The 23,363-nt window shown below is 42.8% G+C and overlaps 1 protein-coding gene across 2 annotated transcripts in view; it reads left to right on the forward strand.

The window, feature by feature from the left end:
• Window positions 1–21,782, forward strand: part of ddx10 (DEAD (Asp-Glu-Ala-Asp) box polypeptide 10) — a 90,157-nt gene extending 68,375 nt beyond the window's left edge. Inside the window, exons 16-18 of one of the 2 annotated variants that reach the window (XM_046304478.1) lie at window positions 1,337–1,393; window positions 17,293–17,432; window positions 21,319–21,782. In XM_046304478.1, the coding sequence (XP_046160434.1) occupies window positions 1,337–1,393; window positions 17,293–17,432; window positions 21,319–21,511 (390 nt within the window). In that variant the 3' untranslated portion in view covers window positions 21,512–21,782. The remainder of the gene's footprint in view (window positions 1–1,336; window positions 1,394–17,292; window positions 17,433–21,318) is intronic. The other variant, XM_046304479.1, reaches the window with a different exon arrangement.
• Window positions 21,783–23,363: the final 1,581 nt, after the last annotated feature.

Consider the following 23,363-nt stretch of genomic DNA (forward strand, 5'->3'; position numbering starts at 1 on the left):
ATACACCCTTGATCATCTGCACACACAGTTCACTTTCATAGCAGCCACATACAAACAGCTTCATCACTTTGGGTTATGTGTAACTCTGTGTTGTTGTATGTGTCAAACTGCTTTGCTTTCTCTCGGCCAGATTGCAGTTGTAAATGAGAACTTGGTCTCAACTAGCCTACCTGGTTAAGTAAAGGTGAAATAAAAAAATGTAAAATGATAAAGGGTCACGTTAAGGGAGAAAACAGTTTATGGCCCGTATATCACTTAGTTTCCTGCCTAGCAATAAAGATACAATGTTTGTTCAGATGTGTAGGAGGAGACTCAGCCTAGGAGAAATGGTTAAATATCAGTGCTTGTGTGAACAATGTCTTTGTCTAATGCGGCTGTATTGATCCTCTAAGAAGAATAAACTTGGTTTGCGCTTTCATAGTATCCGTGGAGTTTATACTCTGAAAATTAGAACCTAACAATAGTCTCTATGTATTGGATAATGACACAATCATTTGGCCTTGGGCTCATAAAATGTATTTAATGTATGGCTCATAACATGTATTTTAATGTAGGGGTTATCAGGCTTTCATTTTAATGCCGATCAAAGCTTTAATCAAAGCTATATGCTTTAGTATGACACTTCTGGTTTGTGCGGGAAATACTGGATTACTTATTTATTCTCTGGATGGAACATTTTGGGAAAATATTCAACCCTAATACACACACACATTCTAATGCAAAATGTGGTTTTCACTGAGTGACATTTGGAGCAGAAATTAAGAACTCATGTATCAGCTGCTGACATTTCCTAATGCCTTCTCCCGCCGCATATAAATAGGCTTCTGTTTTCTCACACTCATTATTTTCCCCCTCTAGCGAGGGTTTCACTCCCGTGTCAAGTCGTTTACTGTGGTCAGTTTTTTCTGAATATGCCGTGTTGGACAAATGATAATGGTGGAGGTCTGCTTTATTTTGGACTGTCTTTTGCAAGTCAGCCATTTTGTTTAGATTTGTTTGGTGTTTTTTTCCCACCTGAAGGATGTGGCTGCCTCTCGATACTCTATTGTGACCTGTCTAACCTCCACTCCTCTGTCTGCTTTCTTTCCTTCCATCCCCTCTTTTCTATGTCTTAGCTTAGAGGCAGTAACCAGTGAATCTTATCATTTAAAAAAACTACATAGAACAAAAAAGAGAAAGCATATCCTCTCATGGAATCTCTGACAATCTAATGAAATACAGCCATTTCAACCCAAAACAACCTGCCCTGAAAGGCATGGATTGTCAGAGATATACGACACAAAATCTGGTCAGACTGACATTGCTCCAAACTCAGTCTCCCTCTTCTCTCCCACAGGAGAAGAGACTGAAGGAGAACGCTGCCAGAAGAGAAGCCAGCAAGCAGTACGCTGAGGTAAGTCTCTCTCCTCCATTTTACATTAGAATTTCTCCCCCCCAAACCCCTCTTGAAATCCATCACATCCTGAATGGGTTTGACTCCATTCACTAGCTCCCCTTCACTCGTGTTACGTTAAACCGTGGCTGTTTAAAGTGATACTTCTGTCAGGATGCTGCTATTGAACTCCAGTCTAGCTTCAAAAGGAGAGGCAGTCTCTAAAAGTGAGGGCCACACTCTACCCCTTCGTCTTTGTAACAAAGGCAGAAGGAGCATTCTCTCTTCTTCAGCCAATGTCAGACGAAGAACACAGAGTCCCCTGATGCCGATGTAGCACTTAGCTTTTAGATTGGAACAGAATTCATTGAGGAGAGAATGGGACAAGCACAATGGTACTTTACAGGGTCATTAATGTCAGCCCCTCTAGTGAGTCATGTGAAGTGTTATCTTCACAAAAGGGGACATGCTTTTCTGCAGACATACCAAACGCTCCATAGAGCTTCTCTATCGCCAGCTGAATTGGCTCCACTCCTGCCACGTGATGATGAGACTGAGAGAGGAGTTCCTTTTCTTACGCAAGATCCCGGTCACAAAGCATCTGGGGTGTCTTCAGCAGAGGCGAGTCCCTCTTCCTCTCCGTGTAATATTAAATCCCCCTCTGCTCAGCTTGTGTCCGTCTGCCCGCCTGCTGAATTCGTCTTGCGTAATGTGGAAATTAAAAATCTTGTCTTCAACCTCAGCATAATTACCATGCCAGCACTCTTTCTTTCTCTCCTGTCAATCAAACACACCCAGTGTCATTACATTAATGCTGGCTTGCAGTGATAGATACTCCGGAGGTGTTAGGGTGGCATTGCTCTAATCCCCCTTCCGACAGCTCTTCTGATGCCTCCTACCACTCTGGTGTATAGCCTACCTTACGTCTCCTGCTCTGTTTAGCTTTGTTCCTATTTGGCCTCTTCAGTGACGCGGGAGACTAATAAGGGGAAAATGAATGCAACATCTGAATGTGGCGTCATGGGTGGGATTATCATACACATCCTATCCCCCCTGATCTCGTTCAACGCTGACTCAACTCCTACACATAGACTTCCTATTGAGTTAAATCAGACATTGATAAATACTTCACAATTATCCCTCATTTCATTGGGTTCAGAATCCACGTTCCCCATCTTTCTTTAAAGAAATACTATGTAGAAATACCTCCGGCATTTCCTGGTTGCTAAAATTCTAATATTTCGCCTAATATCAGTTTGTGACAAAACAAGCAACAATCGTGTCGCGCACTGTTCACCAATCGGTCGATCTCCAAGCCATTCCTCGTCGCTCACCAAACGTTTCTGTAAAAAAATATGATTAAGCCTTGCAATTTATTTTTTTCATTTTGCACTGTTGGTGGTAGGTGCACTTGATTCAGCAGCCCTAGCGCCGGGAAGGCAAGGTATGAATAATGCAGTTTGACTTAAGTTTCGCCATCAGCTGGGCAGCTGGGGGAGGGAGCCTCGCATCCGACATCCGAAGTAATGCAACAAATGATCTAGCAGTGTGATCATATACCTAAAATGTTGAAATCTAATTTAGAAAATGGTCTGAGCCACACACAATTGGTGGGGCAGTTCAAGCGTGGACAATATGCAGTACTAATGTATTGGGCCTACAGCACAGACCTCATGTTAAACACATTCTAATAATCTGAGCAGTAGAGATCGGCTTGCATTTTGACTTGGTGATCTTGACTTAGAAAAGGTTGGTAGGCATCCCAAATGGCGCAGTGGTCTAAGGCAGTGCTACCTGGGCCACTAGAGATCCTGGTTCGAGTCCAGGCTCTGTCGCAGCCGGCTGCAACCAGAAGACCTATGGGGGCGGTGCACAATTGGCCCAGCGTCGTCCGGGTTAGGAGAGCGTTTGGCCGGCAGGGATGTTCTTGTCCCATCGCGCACTAGTGACTCCTGTGGTGGGCTGGGTGCATGCACACTGACACGGTCGCCAGGTGTACGGTGTTACCTCCGACACATTGGTGCGGCTGGCTTCCGGGTTAAGCGGGCATTGTGTGAAGAAGCAGTGCGGCTTGGCTGGGTTGTGTTTTGACCTTCGCCTCTACCGAGTCCGTATGGGAATTTCAGCGAATGGACTAGACTGGAACTACTGGATACCATGAAATTGGAGAGAAAAGGGGTATAATCAAAAAATAAAAGTTTGGGACCACTGGTGTAGACAATTATTGTACCATCTAAACATACCGCTGTGAAATACATTTTCCATAACTAAAAATATTGTATTTTCAGCTGTTTGAAGCTAGTGTACAAAACCTAAAGTAAGATGCAGAAGACCTGGAATCATAGAAATAGAGCACATAGAAACATATCTACAACTTCTTAGACTTGCTTTCAATGATAATTACAGATTTATAACACATTTCTGTGAATTTGGTTGAGTATCACAAAAACCTACACATTACAGCTTTAAATCTGCCCATTTTTTAAAGTAGCTTTTTTTCTCAATTCGTTCATCTTCTGTTGGCCCTGAAGTCTGCTCTTATGTTTTACCAGCTGCATGGTAAACCAGGCTGCTTCCTCCTGGTATTGATAGGGGCTGTGTGTTGAACTATGCACCGCCATACTGAACACTTCTCACTCTGCCATCCTCCCACTCACACAGAGACAATTAGAGCATTACAGGCTGTCTCCACTGGGCAACGTGCCTTCAGCCCTCCACTGTTGTCTCATTTATCATCGCTAACACTTTTCCCCAAAGCCTGCGAGCGCAGCCATGGTGCCCTCAATAAAGCAGCAGGCCAGACTTATCCAGGCTAAAGCTTGGGGAGACTTCGTGCTTGTTTGTTAAGGATTTGAAAGGAATTGGGAAAGTCTTGGGTCAGATATAGCTTGTTAACTAAATGAAGTGCCTTCTACACTGTCCTTGAGTTTAAAGTTTTTTTTTGTCATTTGAAGTTTTGATTTTGTGTGGTTTTGTGATCCTGGAGTATTTATTTAGTCTTCAAGGTCTTATTTAATCTTCAAGTTCTCTGGGCAAGATAAAGATGCAGCATCTTGTTTCTAAAGGTGCTATTGATCATATAAGCACAATGTCCAGTAGTTGGATACCTTAAGGCAGGTATTCCCAAACTGGGTTGCCGTCGTGGGTACGCCAAATTAAAATGTGATTCATAAATTATTATTATTTTGTCACATTTTCAAGCAGTCCATTTATAGTTTCCAACAGGGCTATACATTTGGGTGAGGTTTTTTTATCGCCTGAGTAGCCTCGTTTCACTGCCAAAAATAACATTAAACGATCTAGTGTTCAGCAAAATAACAACACAATGTCAAATAATAAACATCCAATCACATTAACTGTTACTCTCTCGCGGGAATTCCACTAACGGTCCGTATGTAGCCAAACGTAGCAGCTGCTCATTCCATTGGCTCGAAAATGGATAAATGGTTCAAAAAAAAGTAAGGCCCATAGAGACACATACCAGTTCTACATGTAGTACTGCTACCACTATCAGCAGTAGTGCACCTGTCGACAACACAAGTTGTTCTGCTTCCATGAGCACATCCAATGCTAGTATCAGTAATTCTACATTTGTTGTTAGCCCAGCTAGCATGGACACTGACAGTTGTGAATCTCATGCAGCCGAAAGAGCTACTGATCCCTTACCCGGGAAAGCACCGAACAGACAGTGACGTTGGACCATCGAAGAGGCGCAAATATGACCCCTACATTGATTTGGAGTTCACTTATATTGGGAGTAGTGCCTTTCCTCAGCCACAGTGTATTTAATGTGCATAGTACCATCTCACAACACAATGAAACCTTCACTTTTGCGCAAACATTTATAAACAAAACATGGCAATTTAAATAAAAAAAATAAGCCACAAGAGTTTTTTGAGCGAGAATGAAAGACTTTCGAGTAGTAAGACATGTATAAAAGCAACAGATACCATTAATAAGAAGGGGCTAGAAGTGTCTTATATGGTGAGCTACGGGAGTAGTTAGCACAGGCAAGCCCCATACTATTGTGGAGGACTTTAATTCTTCCTGCTGCCGCAGATATGTCTGGGACAATGCAGGGGGGAATAGGCCCAACAAAAAAATGCCTTCATCAAACAACACTTTCACAATGCATCATTGACGTGGCAGGAGATGTTTTGAAACAATTACTGCTTCACATACAAGCCAGTGATTTCTATGCGTTACAGCTGGATGAGTCAACAGACGTGGCGGGCCTGGCACAGCTCCCAGTTTATGTCAGTTACATTTATGGGGGTTCAATTAAGGAAGACATCCTCTTCTGCAAACCACTGTGTATTTTCTCAACTGTGTAATGATATGGGCAGCAAATATTTAACACTTTTACAACATACAGAAGTGCGCTGATTATCAAGGGGCAAAGTATTGACACCTTGTTTTAAAATTGAGAGACGAGCTTAAAGTTTTCTTCGCTGACCATAATTTTCACTTGAAGAGTTTCTCACACGACTGGCCTATCTGGGTGATGTTTTTTCTCGCCTTAATGATCTGAATCTAGACTTACAGGGACTCTCCGCGTCTATATTCAATGTGCGGGACAAAATTGAGGCTATGATTAAGAATTTGGAGCTCTTCTCTGTCTGCACTAACAAGGACCTTCCTCCAGTCCACTTACCGATATCTGAACAAGAGAGCCTCATCAAAATTGCAACAAGTGGTTCTGTGAAAATTGAATTTAATCAGAAGCCATTGCCAGATTTCTGGATTGGGCTGCGCTCAGAGTATCCTGCCTTGGCAAATCGCCTGTTAAGACACTGATGCACTTTGCAACCACGTACCTATGTGAGAGTGGATTCTCGGCCCTTACTAGCATGAAAAACTAAATACAGACATGTGCTGTGTGTGGAAATGATTTAAGACTGAGGCTCTCTCCAATACAACCCAACATTGCAGAGTTATGTGTGTCCTTTCAAGCACAACCTTCTCATTAACCTGTGGTGAGTTATTCCCCATTTTCGATGAACAAATAAAGTTTGATATGTACGATAGCGAAATTAAAGAGTACAATTATTGATTATAATTGTTATTTGTGCCCTGGTCCTGTAAGAGCTCTTTGTCACTTCCCACAAGCCGAGTTGTGACAACATGAATTAAACATAAGAATGAGCGTATTATATAGTGTGTGCTTGGCAGAAAAAGAAAAAAAATCAACTCTCAAATTTGATAGTGTGCTGACCCTGGTGCTAGAAGGGGGTACGCAGCTGGAGGTTGAGTGTTTGAAGGGTACGCGACTTTAAAATGTTTGGGAACCACTGCCTTAAGGATATTATAAAGATGAGATTTGTCTCTGACGAATGACCGGGCTCTTAGGCTGTGCGTGAGATTCAAGTTTGGGGAAGCATTTAATGCATCCATCTTAGTAGTTTCAGACTAATGTAAGAGCCTACTATTCCTAATTTGATGAGTAGATTGGATGGTGAGGAATTAAGATTATAATAGCTCACTCACTGTTTGCAAAAAAATAGGCTGCCGTTCTGAAATATGCGTTTCTTGTCCATTCTTTGCACTTGTTTGGAGCTCAGCCCCAGCTATAGGATTATTTTTTTGAAGTGTACGTTATTTATAATAAGTTTCAAATTTGACATTTTATTAGATGTATATGTATTTTATATACGTGGTGTACACTGTCCAACAAAATGCGTACAAGTTTTTTCTCAACAATGCAACAATAAGAAATAATAAAATATAAAAATTGAATAAACATTTTAGCGTAAGTATAATACAGGAAGGCACAATTTATAGTCCAATATTTACACATGTATCAGGGAATGTGCACTATTAGCAGTAGTAAATAAAGAGCCTGGTTTGTGTGGACTACATGACCAAAAGTCATGAACATCTCATTCCAAAATCATGGGCATTAATATGGAGTTGGTCCCCCCTTTGCTGCTATAACAGCCTGCACTCTTCTGGGAAGGCTTTCTAATAGATGTTGTAACATTTGCTGCAGCCATGAGCATTAGTGAGGTTGGGTACTAATGTTGAGCGATTAGGCCTGGCCAGCAGTCGGCGTTGCAATTCATCCCAAATATGCTCGATGGGGTTGATATCAGGGCTCTGTGCAGTCCAGTCAGGTTCTTCTACACCGATCTCTGCAAACCATTTACGTATGGGCCTCGCTTTGTGCACAAGGGTATTGTTATGCTGAACGAGGGCCTTCCCCAAACTTTTGCCACAAAGTTGGATGCACAGAATCGTCTAGAATCGCATACTGTAGCGTTAAGATTTCCCTTCACTGGAACTAAGGGGCCTCGCCCAAACCATGAAAAACGGCCCCAGAGCATTATTCCTCCTCCACCAAACTTTACAGTTGACAATGCATTCGGGCAGGTAGCGTTCTCCTGGCATCTACCAGAGTTCAATCTTGGTTTCATCAGACCATAGAATCTTGTTTGAGTCCTTTAGTTGCCTTTTGGCAAACTTCCTAGCGGGCTGTCATGTGCCTTTTACTGAGGAGTGGCCTCCATCTGGCCACTCTACCATAAAGGCCTGATTTGGCGGAGTGCTGCAGAGATAGTTGTCCTTCTGGAAGGTTCTCCCGTCTCCACAGAGGAATTCTGGAGCTCTGTACGAGGGGCCACCGGGTTCTTGGTCACCTCACTGACCAAGGCCCTTCTCCCCCGATTGCTCAGTTTGGCCAGGCGGCCAGCTCTAGGAAAAGTCTTGGTGGTTTCAAACTTCTTCCGTTTGGAGCCCACTGTGTTCTTGGGGACCTTCAATGCTGCAGAAATGTTTTGTAGCCCTTCCCCAGATCTGTGCCTTGACACAAACCTGTCTCGGAGCTCTATGGACAATTCCTTCGACCCCGTTGCTTGGTCTTTGCTCTGACATTGCACTGTCAATTGTGGGACCGTATATAGACAGCTTTGTGCCTTTCCAAGTTATATCCAATCAATTGAATGTGTACCACAGGTGGACTCCAATCAAATTGTAGCAGCATCTCAAATTTGATCAATGGAAACAGGATGCACCGGAGCTCAATTTCGAGTCTCATAGCAAGGGCTCTGAATATTTATGTAAATAAGTTATTTCTGTTTGTTGTTTTTTTAACCTGTTTTAGCTTTCTCACTATGGTGTATTGTTTGTAGATTCATGATTAAAACATTTAATACATTTTAGAATAAGGCTGTAACTTAACAGAATGTGGATAAAGTGAAAGGGGCTGAATACTTTCCGAATGCATTGTAAGGGGAGTCAAAAAGAAACGCGACAATAATATACAAGGGCATAGCGAACATTACAAGTACAACTGTTTATATGGATTCTCTTGATAATTAAGTAGGCATACACTACATAGTGTGTGAATTGACACGCACTACTGTCACACGCAAATTTCAACGGCGTCCCTCCATGCGTTTTCGGCTTAAGGCTGCATGATGCAACAAATGATTATTTGAAAAGAGTTTAATGAAAGGCAGTCGCGCTGCTCTGTTTCTTGCGCAGGCTGCACACACTTCATCAGTCTCTCATTCACAAGTTGACAAGCATATGATATTCTCACCCATCAGACTATTCTCAATTCAATCTGGTCTTTACATAGAGCCTGTAATATGTGGGGAATTTTTATTTTATTTAGAATGGCCATAAAAAAAGTTAATCTATAGCCTGCACTTGAATAGCGAATGTAAGATACGTGTGGTTTATAAAGCAGATGAATGTGCTTAATTTGAAGAATGTAGTAATCAACAGAGCAGCACGTGAAAGCTGTCTCTTTTTAAATAGGGGCCAGTCAGAACAAGGTTTTCACACACGATTGCTCATTGACTGGGCTTATAAGAATACATGTATCACTAGGATATGGGCTCTCCAACAGTGTTCCTGGGATCATGGGCCTAAAAGGCTATGTTTAGAGTTATTTGGCCACTTTAGTTGTTACAAACCTTTTCAAAACGTATAAGCATAGGGCCTCCCGAGTGGTGCAGCGGTCTAACGCACTGCATCGCATTGCTAGATCTGCCACACCCTTTGACCTAGACAAACATTGGCAGTAGAATGGCTTTACTGAAGAGCTCAGTGACTAGGGTGCCACCTTTTCAACAAGTCAGTTCGCCAAATTTCTGTCCTGCTAGAGCTGCCCCAGGTCAACTGTAAGTGCCGTTATGTGAAGTGGAAACTTCTAGAAGCAACAACGGCTCAGCTGCGAAGTGGTAGGCCACACAAGCTCACAGAACGGGACCCCCGAGTGCTGAAAATCATAGCGCATCTGTCCTCAATTTCAGCACTCTCTACTGACTTCCAAACTGCCTCTGTAAGCAACTTCAGGACAAAAAAATGTTTGTCAGGAGCTTCATGAAATGTGTTTTCATGACCAAGCAGCTGCACACAAACATAAGATCGCAATGCCAAGTGTCGACTAGAGTGGTGTAAAGTTCACCGCCATTGGACTCTGGAGTGATGAATCACGCTTCACCATCTGGCAGTCCGACGGATGAATCTGGGTTTGGTGGATGCCAGGAGAACGCTTACTGCCCGACTGTATAGTGCCAACTGTACAGTTTGGTGGATGAGGAATAATTGTCTGGTGCTGGTTTTTCATGGTTCGGGTTAGGCCCCTTAGTTCCATTGAAGGGACATCTTAAAACTACAGCATAGAATAACATTCTAGATGATTCTGTGCTTCCAACTTTGTGGCAACAGTTTAGGGAAGGTCCTTTCCTCTTTCAGCATGACAATGCCCCCATGCACAAAGCGAGGTCCATACAGAAATAGTTTGAGATCGGTGTGGAAGAACTTGACTGGCCTGCACAGAGACCTGACCTCATCCACATCGAATACCTTTGGAGTGAATTGGAACGCCAACTGCGAGTCAGGCCTAGTCGCTCAACATCAATGCCCGACATCACTAATGCTCTTGTGGCTGAATGGAAGCAATCCCTGCAGCAATGTTCCAACATCTACTGGAAAACCTTCCCAAAAGAGTAGAGGCTGTTATAGCAGCAAAGGGGGGACCAACTCCATATTAATACCCATGATTTTGCAATGAGGTGTTTGACTGCAGTCATTAATCTTGACTGCTGGTTCACTGTAACAGCTGTACACAAGGTAAGGTATTGAAAACAGGGGTGGCAATAATTTTGACATCCATCTAGTCGAGAGAAAATCATAGTACTTGTTAAACAAAATCTCTATCTGAGTAATTGTATTAATATAATATACCTCAGTATTTGTATTTATTTTATCAAGGGTACCAATAATTTTGGACCTGACTGTATATGTTGATTTTATGTGATGTGCTTCCCGATGTGACACAGTTCAGTCACGTAAAGAACATTTCATGTACAAAGCTGTTAGGCTTTGGAGTCCCTTATCATCCTCGCACAGACCAGTACACAGACATGAACATTTTGATGCTGGCCCTACCAAGCCCACTGAGCTCGCTGAAGTTTGAGTGAAGCTGATTTAACCACCACTCACTCCAACTCTTTTAAATAGATATCTCCCAAGACTAAGACTTATCAAACAAAGCCCCCACTTCGGACAGATGGCGTTTTGCTTGACTCATTTCCAAACCCAGGGTAAGTGTATTACTGTGATGGCATGCCAGGAGAACCACAATGCCCGGACTCTCTGCATCAGAAGTTAACGTTAGAAGGGGTAACCGCCCTTTGTTGGTATTTTAAAAGTAATCTTTGCAGGGAACTTGGCAGCAACCTGGTGGCCAATCCAGTGTTTCTCTGCTCCTCCTGGAATAATTATATCCGGCAGAGTCCGAGAACTGGAAAGCAGCTGTTGTCATCCGTTTCAGGAGGCCGTCCACAGTTTCTAGATGGCAGCTGTCATGTCTATTCTTTTCCCACTCTCTCTGGGGGATACCTAGTATAACAAGCATATGCAAATGCAGGTGTTGGGAAGAGGTATCCATACCACCCTTTGATAACCGATTCTCAATGGACCTGGTAGTGCTCTTGTGCTCAGTTACCACATCTACAGTGTTTTGTACCTGAACCGGTGCTATCATTTATTGCTTTCAATTGATACCTAAAAGACCATCTCTCTTAAGTGTTCTATGCAGCAAATTAAGTTTAGTTTATTGTTAATTACTTAGCTTGACTGACCAATGAACAGATTCAAGTTTTACACATAGTTTTGGTGTCCAAATGGGTACAAATATTATCTAATGAGCTGTATCAATGTTAAGCTCAAGGCTTTTCGTGTTTGTTCACTTCCTTGTCTCATAACCTTCACTATATTATCTATAAACCCTCTTAGATTTAGCATCTGTGCGTTTTTGAATCCTGGCAAGCCTTTTAGGTCTTACTTTTATGTAATCCTGATGAGAAATGCCGGTGGTAGCTCTGCATGCGCCAATGAGTTCAGACAGCCTAATGTCTGACAGGTTAGTAATAAATGTTCCCTCCATGCTGCCTGAAACTGCTTTCCACTTTTCCCAGAGTTAGACTTTCAAGAGATGAAGCTCTAAATGAGAATCCATCACCAGGGGCCTGAAGAGATTTGATTAAAGTCCACCAGGGAGCGTGAGCTGTGGTGGCATGTCAGAATTTCTCCTAAAATACTTCTGTGTTCTCATCAATCTGTCCTCCCTTCTCTTTTATTGCTCCCACACTGGGATTTCTGTCTGTGTTCGTGTTTTGTGCCTAGTTGTTGGCCCAATGTTGATACAGAGCCCATGCGTTAATCAGTAAACTCCTAAATTGAATGAATAGGTGGAAATAAGGCTTCCTGGATGATCTAGATGAGCGTGTCCTGAAAAATTAATGCCTAGTATTCCAGGGTTTAAAGCGTCACATACATTTGATGGTCTCCTAAATGCTAAGTGATTACAGCATTTATTTAAATATTCATTGACTAAAGTGCTGGCTGGAGCCATTCTAAGCTGGCACGAGGCATGGATTTTGCCTGTGTGTGATTGAGACACCTTAATCGACGTGACATCCCAGGTGGTGCCTCTGAAGATGTGTGTTAAACTAGCTGACACAGTAAAGGCGTGTAAAAGAAGGCTGTGCTCACACACAAGGGAAATAAACATTGCATGATGTTGAATGTCAGCGTTTTACTTTGACCTTAAAATAATGGTGGTGCTTTTTTAAATCTTTGAGATAATAATAATATATTTATTTATTTTATATAGAGCTTTTCATTACAAACAAGAATGTCAGCCGCATTGAAAACAAAAACTAATGTAGGGATCTTGCAGTTCGCGGTTGGTCTTCCACAGCTTCCGATGTCTAGGCGGTTGGTCTTCCACAGCTTCCGATGTCTAGGCGGTTGGTCTTCCACAGCTTCCGATGTCTAGGCGGTTGGTCTTCCACAGCTTCCGATGTCTAGGCGGTTGGTCTTCCACAGCTTCCGATGTCTAGGCGGTTGGTCTTCCACAGCTTCCGATGTCTAGGCGGTTGGTCTTCCACAGCTTCCGATGTCTAGGCGGTTGGTCTTCCACAGCTTCCGATGTCTAGGCGGTTGGTCTTCCACAGCTTCCGATGTCTAGGCGGTTGGTCTTCCACAGCTTCCGATGTCTAGTCGGTCGGTCTTCCACAGCTTCCGATGTCTAGGCGGTCGGTCTTCCACAGCTTCCGATGTCTAGGCGGTTGGTCTTCCACAGCTTCCGATGTCTAGGCGGTCGGTCTTCCACAGCTTCCGATGTCTAGGCGGTCGGTCTTCCACAGCTTCCGATGTCTAGGCGGTTGGTCTTCCACAGCTTCCGATGTCTAGGCGGTCAGTAGCAGTGGCTTGAGGGGAGGGAGCCAAGCCAAGCTGAATAAACTGGCTTGCCGTCATCATTCCTGTAACTCCGTGGGTTACCACCGGTTATTTCAGATCAACCCTCATTAAGTTAAAAACCAAAGAAGTTGATTGAAAAAATGCAGTTAAAAACACTTAAAATAATGAACATATGCACAACATTTAGAGTTTTCTGCCTAGGCGATCCCACAGCGCCATGGCAACCACTGAACTTGACGTTATTGATGTATAATATGACATCCTGTTTCAATCAATACATGGCATGCCATATACTGTGGAATTTACAACTAAAGGTGCACTGAGTATTGTATTGCTATTTTCCAGACAGTATCTGTAATATGTCTAAAGGGTTTTCAGTTTCTACGGTAACACTGGCTCCTCTCTCAGCTCAATATGGCATTCTTGTTTTGATGAGTACATAAGTCTCCCTAGAGGGAGCTGAGATTGCACTAACTTGAACATCTGAGACTGTACTGAAGATAATGAGATGAGACCACGCACAGGTCTGCTTGGTGGTGTGGAATTATGCTGCCAATTCTTCAGTATATTTAGTTTATGATACTGTCAGCCTTGTTTTTTGTCGTTGTAATTACTAATATATTGGTCAAAGTAAGAAAGAGACTCATTGTTGCTGTTAATCTGTACATAATGATCAGGTTAGAAACAATACAGTTCTCATCTATAGTGCTGGGTGGTATAACATATTTTACTATACTGAACAGAAATATAAATGTAACAAGTCACAATTTCAATGATTTTACTGAGTTACAGTTCAGATAAGGAAATACGTCAATTGAAATTCATTAGGCCCTAATCTATGGATTTCACATGACTGGGCAGTGGTGCAGTCAGGTACAACCAATCAGAATGTGTTTTCCCCCACAAAAGGGCTTCATTAAAAACGTAAATACTCCTCGGGTACCAGTGATGATGTAGGCTTAGATAGGCATGTTTGTGCAATGGTAAGAAACCATGTAATGTAACATCTAATTAGTCCCCTGGAAACACTGACCAACACTTTGGTTCCTACCCTGTCAATAATTCCTCCTTGGCGTCGTCATTCATTGTCATGTCAAACAATATATTCAAGATGCTGCCCACTATATTCCAACCATAGAATTAAATGAATCATTCTATTTCCATGATCCCAACAGTTAACTAGGCATATATTTTTTCCCCCCATATTATACAGCTCTGTGGGGAACAGTGTGGTAATGATAACAGAAATTCAGAAAATGCTGAGGATTTTAGTTTGAAGTTATAACGGTATAAAATGTTCATGACCCTAGGGTGGAAACACTACCATTCTGAACTACCCATAAAGCATATTTAGAATGTTTTTATTATTATTGAAAAACATAAAATACCGTCATACCATACATCAAATATTGTGATATGATATTTTGGCCAAATTTCCCTACTCATCTGATTTCAAGTTTGTTGTGACACACTGGTGTACTGTGTGTTTCTCCCTGCTCTGTTTCATGGGTCTGATTTGTAACTGTCCCTGACATCAGCATGAGGCAGGGTGAACTCTTGTTTTTATTCTGTTCAAGTGGATATGACAGGACTGTTCTTGCCCCAGGTCTTGCTAGCAGAATTTCACATGAATCGTACAAAAGCCAGGTCTCCATACAGGATTTGTTTACAGCGTGCACAGACACTGAATCTGGCTCCCTGCATAGCAAGACTAGTGGCAGGACACTGCTGCTGATACTCCGACTTAATGTTCTAACATTAGGTAAATCAAAGATTATATTTCCTCCCGAGAAACTAGAATTGCTACAAGTCCCACACCCATCCATATTTTGTTGCCTTTGTTGCCATGTTAGATCTCTAACATGAGAAGAGTCAAACTGGCATACTGTGTACTCCCCTTCCTCACTAAAGTGCTTGAGCGATTGCTAGCCTCACAAATCCAACGACATATAGCATCTCATTAACTTTTTGAGCCCCTCCAGTCAGGCTTACGGGCTATGCATAACACTGAAACTCCCTTGGTAAAGGTAGTGAACAACGTTCCCTGTGCTGCTAAAGCTGGGAACATCTCCATCCTCCTGGACCTGTCTGTAGCATTTGACACTGTCATCAGATTTTAACTGGCCACATCTAGAGGCTTCTTGGAGTCTCCAGAACACCCCTTGCCTGGTTCCACTACCCATCTGATAGACAACTAATTGTTTCCCTTGGAAACTGCAGGTCTTCCCCTGTCCCTGTATCACAAGGTGTCCCCCAAGGCTATGTTAGGTCCATTACTGTTTATTATTTACATGCTACTCCTTGATCAGTTTCTCCCACCACTTTGGACTCAGATTTCACTATTATGCAGATGCATATGCACATCTAGGTCCACTCAAAAAAAGTCTGTCATCATCTTTAGTTTTCTCCCTGGTTAGTCTGTCATTGTGTTTAGTCTTCTCTCTAGTTAGTATGTCATCGTATTCGGTGTACTTTTATATACTTACTTATTTCTATGGGATTTTATTGCTTTTCATCCTGCTGCATGTAAAGTGATTTGGGGTGTCTTGAAAAGCGTTTAAAATGAAATGTATTATTACTGTATCCATATTAAGCCTACATATGCGTCATAGCTATTGCTTCAGTGTCATCCACTAAGCTTAGAACTCTTTTATTCCATTTCATGTGGATATCTCTTCATTTAAATCAGCAAAGTGCATTGAACTATTGACTTACCAGCGCTATAGTCTGTAGTCACAAGAATGTAGGAAAATCCATACCGCAGGTTATGTTTGGAAAGTTATGAAAGGGGTAGAGTGTAGTGCTGTCGCTAACTCGGTCTCCCATAACATTTCATGCTCATGACCCTTTGTTTTCCACGGTAGCCTTAAAAAAAAACTTTTTAAAAACCTTTTTCAAACAATCCGTGGGGGAGGTCTTTCACACACATCAGATGGCCTGATAAATTGTTTTGTCTGGATAGAGCTGTTGGTTTAGAAAGCAGAGCTTTGAAGACTGTTTTCAAAGCCAGTTGAAATTGAGCAGCCCACCTTCTAGTCGTGAAAATCAGCTTAGGTCTTAACGTTCCATCGAGTTGCTAAAACCAGCAATATTGTCTTCTCTTTCAAGGCTTTCTAGAAGCTATTAATAGTCTGGGACGGGCAAATAAGGCTTGTTGAACACTGAGGTTAGCAACACGGACTCAGATATGTGGAACAAACAGGGCTCTCTCATTATAGCTGTCCATAGAGAAATCTACCACTGATGCGTTTGTCCCAAATTCTTTCATAAAATGGCGTCCCTGTGGGTCTGAGAACCCGAGCTCATTAACAAGTGCGTTCCACTGGGCAGTTTCATCCATTTTAAGTAGATCAATTATTTCCCTCTTTTCCCTCTCCCTCCCTCAGTACCTCCCCTCTCATTCCCTGCTTAGATTAAAGAGCACCCAGTGAAACGCCTTAAAACTTCCACTTGTTTTATTTGTAGCTTTTTATTGCCCTCTGAATATGTAGGTTACATTGTGTGAGGGAGATCCACGGGTTATTAGTGAAACACACAGAAGCAGAGTGGTTTGGTGCCCCCGATTCAGTGTTTACACTGCTCACATAGAGGCTTACCCCTCTGCCTGTCTCTGTAAACCTTTTTATTGGGCTGCGTTTATCTTGCCCCTCGTCTTTTAACCTGCTCTTGATTCAGACTGAGTTTGTTTGACTCATCCCATACTGCTTTAACCTTCTAGATATTTGTATCCGTCAGGCTTTCACTGTGAATATATTTTCATACTATTATTTTGGTCCGCCACTGCAGTATTTCCACTTGCCAGCGTCAGACTTGCAGTATTATCGCTGAGTTCATTTAGGGGTGTGATTTAGTGTGGCTTGGCAAGCTTTCTCTTTGTGCAAAATAACATTCATTAATTGGGCATACAAACATTGTCACATATACATTACTGTTTATGGGTGAAGTTTTCTCCCTCTAACCAGGTCAATTCATTGATTGCATTGCTAATGCCAACTGCTAATTTCCTGTCTTCCCCTCACTCACAGTTACACCTGTACCTTTTTTGTTTCGGTCAGTAAGAACTTTTTCAAGACATTCGGTGGAACATTCATAGGGGTTATTATATATATTATTATTATTATTATATTATGCAATTAGTTGATTTGCTTACTGGATCCAGCACCTGAGGTATGTATTTGTAGTAATGGTGTATTTTGTCCCAGGAGCAGAAGTCCAGTGAGGAGGATGAAGAGGAGGTGGTAGCGTACCTGGGCGGTTCTGATGGAGAAGAGTTTGACCCCAGCACACTGCCCGACCCGGACAAGCTACACTACGACTCAGAGGAAGAAGATGACCAGATCAGGTAAAAAAGTGCTACTGTACCATCTAGTCTTTAGGCTGAAACTGGATGCATGATAGACTAAAGGTTCCATACAAGGCTTTTAAAATGGCTTGACAATGCGCAGCCCCTACCTGTACGGATTTTGTGATGAGTAAATCTGAAAGAAACAGGCATCAACTCGACAAAGCGTAGATTAGATGTCTGGATATCACTGATGCATTCCAATCCTTTCAAAACTACCAGACAGAGTCGAGAAGCCAAGGAATCCATATCGGGGAAAATGAGGTGCTCAGCATTTTAGGCTTGGTGGTGTGTCGTAGAGGGGTTGTTTCTATTGAGCATTAATAGATTCATTAGATTTGCAATGTTGTATCACTGCTTGGCTGCCTGGGGTTATTGGGATTTGTGGTGTAATTGCCTCCGGAGCAGAATTATACCCTTTCCAGGAGGGAGGACTCACTCTGTAGCTTGCCGAGGCATTGATCGCGGGTCGGACAGCAGATAGGCCATAAAGTGTGTAATTAGAGGCAGATTTAAAGTGGCAGCCGAGGGTGAAGGGCAACGCGGCCTCTCGCTACAGGGTAATGCACCAAGGATTTAAAGGCGGAGAGGCAGACAGGACGAGGCTTCGGGTTTTCTGCTCCACGTCTCCCTCTCTCTTCTCAATGTTTTGTCTACTACGGCAGTGGTTCCCATCCAGGGGTACTAGGTACTTGAGGAGACTCATGAGACCATAGTCTTACAGGTTGGTGGATAGAGCAACTGGAAAAGGTTGGGAACCACTGTACTACGGATTATTGTCTTTGTGCTCTCGCTCTGACTTGTTTCTACTTATCTCCCTTTCAATTCCTCATGCTTCTCTCTCTCTGCCTGTCTTTCGCTCCCTTCGCCTGCATTTATTCCTCCCTTCGGCTTCCCATGAGTGGAGGATCAGCAGATGTTCCTTCGTCCTCCTCCGTGAGCCCTGAGGGCTGCAGGCGAGAGCAGATTTACAGTCTGCTCCACTTCCCCGCGTTCACTGCATGACTACGATGGCCCTTTACCACGCAGATCTACCGCCAGCCTGCCTGTCTCTCTCCCCAGGATGCTGGTTTATACTAGGGAGGGATTTCTCAGAACACCACCACTTATATATCACCCTCTCCTTGACACCTTCTACTGCGCCTCCTCCTCCCTCTTTCCTCCTAGTGTCTTCTTCTGGCTGATTTCCACACACCACTATCTGTAAGAGAAACCTCCCTGTGCTGCTTGTATAAGGCCTGGCCATTGTTACAGCACACCAAGAATATATTGTACTGTCCATCCATTCACTCTGGGCTTATCCCTGCTGAATCCATCCACGCTTATACTGGCCAGTTCTTCTGTCTGACTCCATTGCTCACATCCTGTGGTGATGATGAATGGAAGTATAATTGAGTCTCCCTGTCTGACTTAACCGCTGAGCTGTTTGACCATGATCTCCAGGGCAACAGATGGTGGTATGATGCATGGTGGTAGGATTATGGAGTAGCGGATGGATGGAAGTCCCCAAGACGGCTCTAAGGCCAATTGGCTGTACCTGGATATAGACATTCATAAGCATGTTACTTGCTAACCTGTAAGGGAGCTATTGCTCAATGCACAGCCTTGAGCAGCCCATATTTCTCTTGTTTCTAGCACAATGTTAATTATGTATAACCACCACTAGGGGGACAGTAACACAACTCAAGCCATGATTGACATGAGGACCATGACATGTGAAACGTTCCCTCATATCAATTGTTAACCCCATTCCAGTCTATACTTTATACACTAGCACATACAGTTCTGTTGGCTAAAAGCCTAAAATAATTCAACAGAGACTTAGATTTGACAGTGATTGAACCAAACAATACAGGCAGAAATTGTTTGGTGAAATCATCTTCAACACTACACAGTACATTGAACCTTCCTAAGCTTTGGAACTTGTGTAAAGATTCATTCATTTATTTAAGACGCAGTACTAATTATTCCATCATAGACATGTATCTATATAGGGGATGTTATTGTCACTCTGTTGTTTATTTTCCATTGGTCAGGTTCTTGTTCTCAGCCAAGTGTAAGATACAGCTTGGCTGGTGTGTTATGACGCCCAGGAGTATATTAAACACAATACTATATGAGACCTGCTGGCCTGAGGAATTCAATTGAGTCTAAGGCAAAAACACTTAGGATAAGAGCAATGGTACAGAGGCACAGAAATCTGACGAAGGGGTCAGTTAAGGGGTGAATTAGCAACTCGTCAGAATGAGTCCCATTTCTGCTCTTTGAAATGTACTGTTGCTGCCCTTGTAGCTATTATAGATGATAATTGCAAATATAAGTTCTGATCAGTTGGGACCATTCCCCAACTTCTCATGGCTCACAACCTGTACCAAACAGATGTGCTACACACTATGTTCTTCATTTGGGCTCAGGTTGTGTTCACCATGGGCTAAGGTTAGCGAGAACCACCCTGTCAGCACTAACAAAACAGCAAAGCAAGACAAATGTACCACTGGTATTCCCCTTTCCTTTTGACTTTCGCTGAAATCACTCCTCCTTATGGCTAGCGGAAAGACTGTCAAGAAAATGCGCTTGCCTACATGTTTGTGGTTGGCAAGATTAATGTAAAAGTAACTCGCCAAACCTTACTCATGTACACACCTGGGTCCTGATTCGTTAGACATGAAATGGATGAAAATGGGCCGAAACGACAAGAGGCCATCTGAACTTATTCATTCGAAGAAAAAAAACACGCGTGTTTTCGTTTTCCATTGCACATCATTTCTTTACAGTGCGCTAGAGCTGGGACGATAAACCGAATGTGGGCATTTTGCTGATGCATGTATCGTTCATTATGATAAGTTGCCTATACTAGAGAAATGTGAAGTTTGAAATGAAATAGGTTTGGTTATATGTTGTCGTTAATGGGACAATTGATGGCTACAACAATCAAAATAGTTGTAGTAGTTTAAAGGATAAATTGCATTACTTCAGTTAATTTATTGTGATATGGATTTTTGGCCATATCTCACAGCTCTATGGTGTGTGCCCTAATGAATATGACACCAATGAGGTTCTGCATGCACGGCAGCCATTTTGTTTTACCTAGTGCTCGCCACCCAGTTCTAGAGCTGTGGAGTGTCAAAAATCGGAGGCATGGCTAATAGGAGCAATGGCTCGACTCATCGTTTCATTCTGCTTCCCGTTGACATGATAAAGCATTCCCATCTCCCTTTATCCACACCATTTGACTTCATGAAAGATTTAGGCTCATTTGTTCGATTAATTCCATTATGCCATCGCTGGTGTCTGATCATCTTGACACTGAAGGAGTCCTGGAGATCTCTATAGAACTGCTTCTTTCCGCACCATCTCACAACTTTTGAATAAAGAGTCAGTTTTGTGACAGATGCCTCTTTCCATCCCTCAATTACAAAGAAAACCAACAGTGGGCTACCGCAAGCAACCAAACAGCTAGCAACCGTGGAAGACTTTTAACCAAATTTCCTCTGTTGCATTCCTCTACACCCTTCTTACACAGATTCCCATAATCCACGGTATGGCTCAACTAAGACCCTGTGTTTTGGACAATCAGGTCACGTGACCTGGATTTTAACCTTTTTAGTTAAAGCTTTTTCATCAAACAGTCACATTTTCTTTTTATGTCAGATGGTCCAGCAATATCCCCAATTGCTTTTAATTTTTGGTGTAATTCAAATTTTTGGAAAAGGCTTAAAATAAAGGTTCTTAACAAGGTCATGTGACATTATAGCGCAACACACAGGGTCCCTGCTCATAACCCCTTTCAAACCCATCTCCATAGTTTGGCCCTCAATATAAACCCAACTCCCCTTGATATGCTCTGAACTGATTGTTGAACCCTTTCTCCTATCTCTGTTTAAAGCCCTGCTGCTGGGATGAGGAAGCGCATCCACAGTGACCACATCGATGACTCTGGTGAAGAAGAAGAGGAGGAGGCGGCAGCGGGGAGCAGGAAGAGACCCAGGCAACAAGCAACCGCCAAGCCCCTGGACACTGGCCTCTCTCTGGCCGAGGACGAAGCACTGGTCCTGCATCTGCTGGGGAACCGGAGCTAGGGCTAACAAATGACCCAACACTGTCTTATGGCGGATCCTCTCCAATGTCTTGTCATAATTTGGGGATGTTCCCCACTATTTTGGGAACATAAAACAAATAAAGTGTATGTTAGTTACAAGTGACCTGTTATTGTTTTACTGTGATTACGTGTGCTTGTTTGGTACATAAAATGTCATTCAACATGAGAAACAAGTGCTTTAGCTAGTACCTATCCACATACTTTTTTTTAATGTCCTCAAGTGTTTATTAGAAATACAGTCATTTGCTCTACCTTGTGTTTTTTGTTTCTCATTGTTCTAAAATACCTTTTCAAGTACCCATCTATTTCATGACAAAGTAATCACACAGCCATTTCCTTGGCATGTGTGTTTCTCTGCATCTCGTTCCAAGTGATGTCTCTTGTAATATGATTAGATTCTAGCTTGATGCAGATGCAACACGACCACCTTTCACTCACTTGGTTAAAGCCTGAAGCCCACTTTCAGCTTTTTCATTTCACAGATGTAAATGACTTTGGCACATTCTAGAAGGAAATGAATGTATAATTCCTTCCGCCCCTAGTGACCTTACCAGAGGAGATCTGATGCACACTACAAGGGGTGGACTGGCAGGCTGACCGATGTACATTATGCAGACATGCTTTTCCCAGCTCCCGAAACCTCTCTGTTTTCTGTCCCTTTGACAATTGTCTTAAATCCTCTCTCTTGCCGTCCCAGTAGTTGTTGATCTCCATCACACTGTTATCCTACATTACACCTCACTCCTCTTTAAGTTTTGTTCTCTCCATCTCTCACTGGCTCTTTCTGGTTCAGCACGTATACATCATTTTTCTCTCTCCCCTCACTGCAGTTCTATGTTTTGAGAGCTGCTCTGCCAATGCAGCCTCAGATGACTTCAAACCACTGCCTTCTTTGGTGAAGCATGACTTGCATCACTTGTGCCAAAAACAACAGTAATGGTATACCTTCATGTCTCAGTCGCCATCTGCGTCCTATCACCTGTTATTGCTATTTTCCCCCATTTTTGGACTTTGATGCTCAGCTATATTGCTATTTGACTTGATAGAAAGGAAAGATCCATTGACTGTAATATTAAAATACACCCCTTCAAATGAGTGAATTTGGCTATTTCAGCCACGCCTGTTGCTGACAAGTGTATAACATGGAGCACAGCCATGCAACCTACACAGGATATTCTACTGCCAATGTTTGTCAAACTGAAAAGTTAAGTGACTTTCAACCCTGCACCGTCATAGGATTTCCAACAAGTCAGTAAGTCAAATGTCTGCCCTGCTAGAGCTTCCCCGGTCAACTGTAAGTGCTGTTATTGTGAAGTGGAAACATCTAGGAGCAACAATGGGTCAGCCGGGAAGTGGTAGGCCACACAAGCTCATAGAATGTGATCGTCGAGTGCTGAAGCACAATAACTGTTCGTCGGGAGCTTCATGAAATGGGTTTCCATGGCCGGGCAGCCGCACACAAGTCTAAGATCAACATGCACAATGCCAAGTGTCGGCTGGTGTGGGTGTAAAGCCTGGTGCCTTTGGACTCTGGAGCAGTGGAAACACGTTCTCTGGAGTGATTCATTACGCTTTACCATCTGGCAGTCCGGCGAATAAATCTGGGTTTGGCGGATGCCAGGAGAACACCACCTGCCCCAATGCATAATGCCAACTATTAACGTTTGGTGGAGGAGGAATAATGGTCTGGGGTTGTTCATGGTTTGGGCCCCTTAGTTCCAATGAAGGGAAGTGTTATTGCTACAGCAAACAATGACATTTCTAGGTGATACTGTACTTCCAAATTTGTGGCAACTGTTTGGGGAAGGCCCTTTCCTGTTTCAGCATGACAA

Source organism: Oncorhynchus gorbuscha, linkage group LG16 (assembly GCF_021184085.1).
Source record: "Oncorhynchus gorbuscha isolate QuinsamMale2020 ecotype Even-year linkage group LG16, OgorEven_v1.0, whole genome shotgun sequence".
NCBI classification, from domain to species: Eukaryota; Metazoa; Chordata; class Actinopteri; order Salmoniformes; family Salmonidae; genus Oncorhynchus; species Oncorhynchus gorbuscha.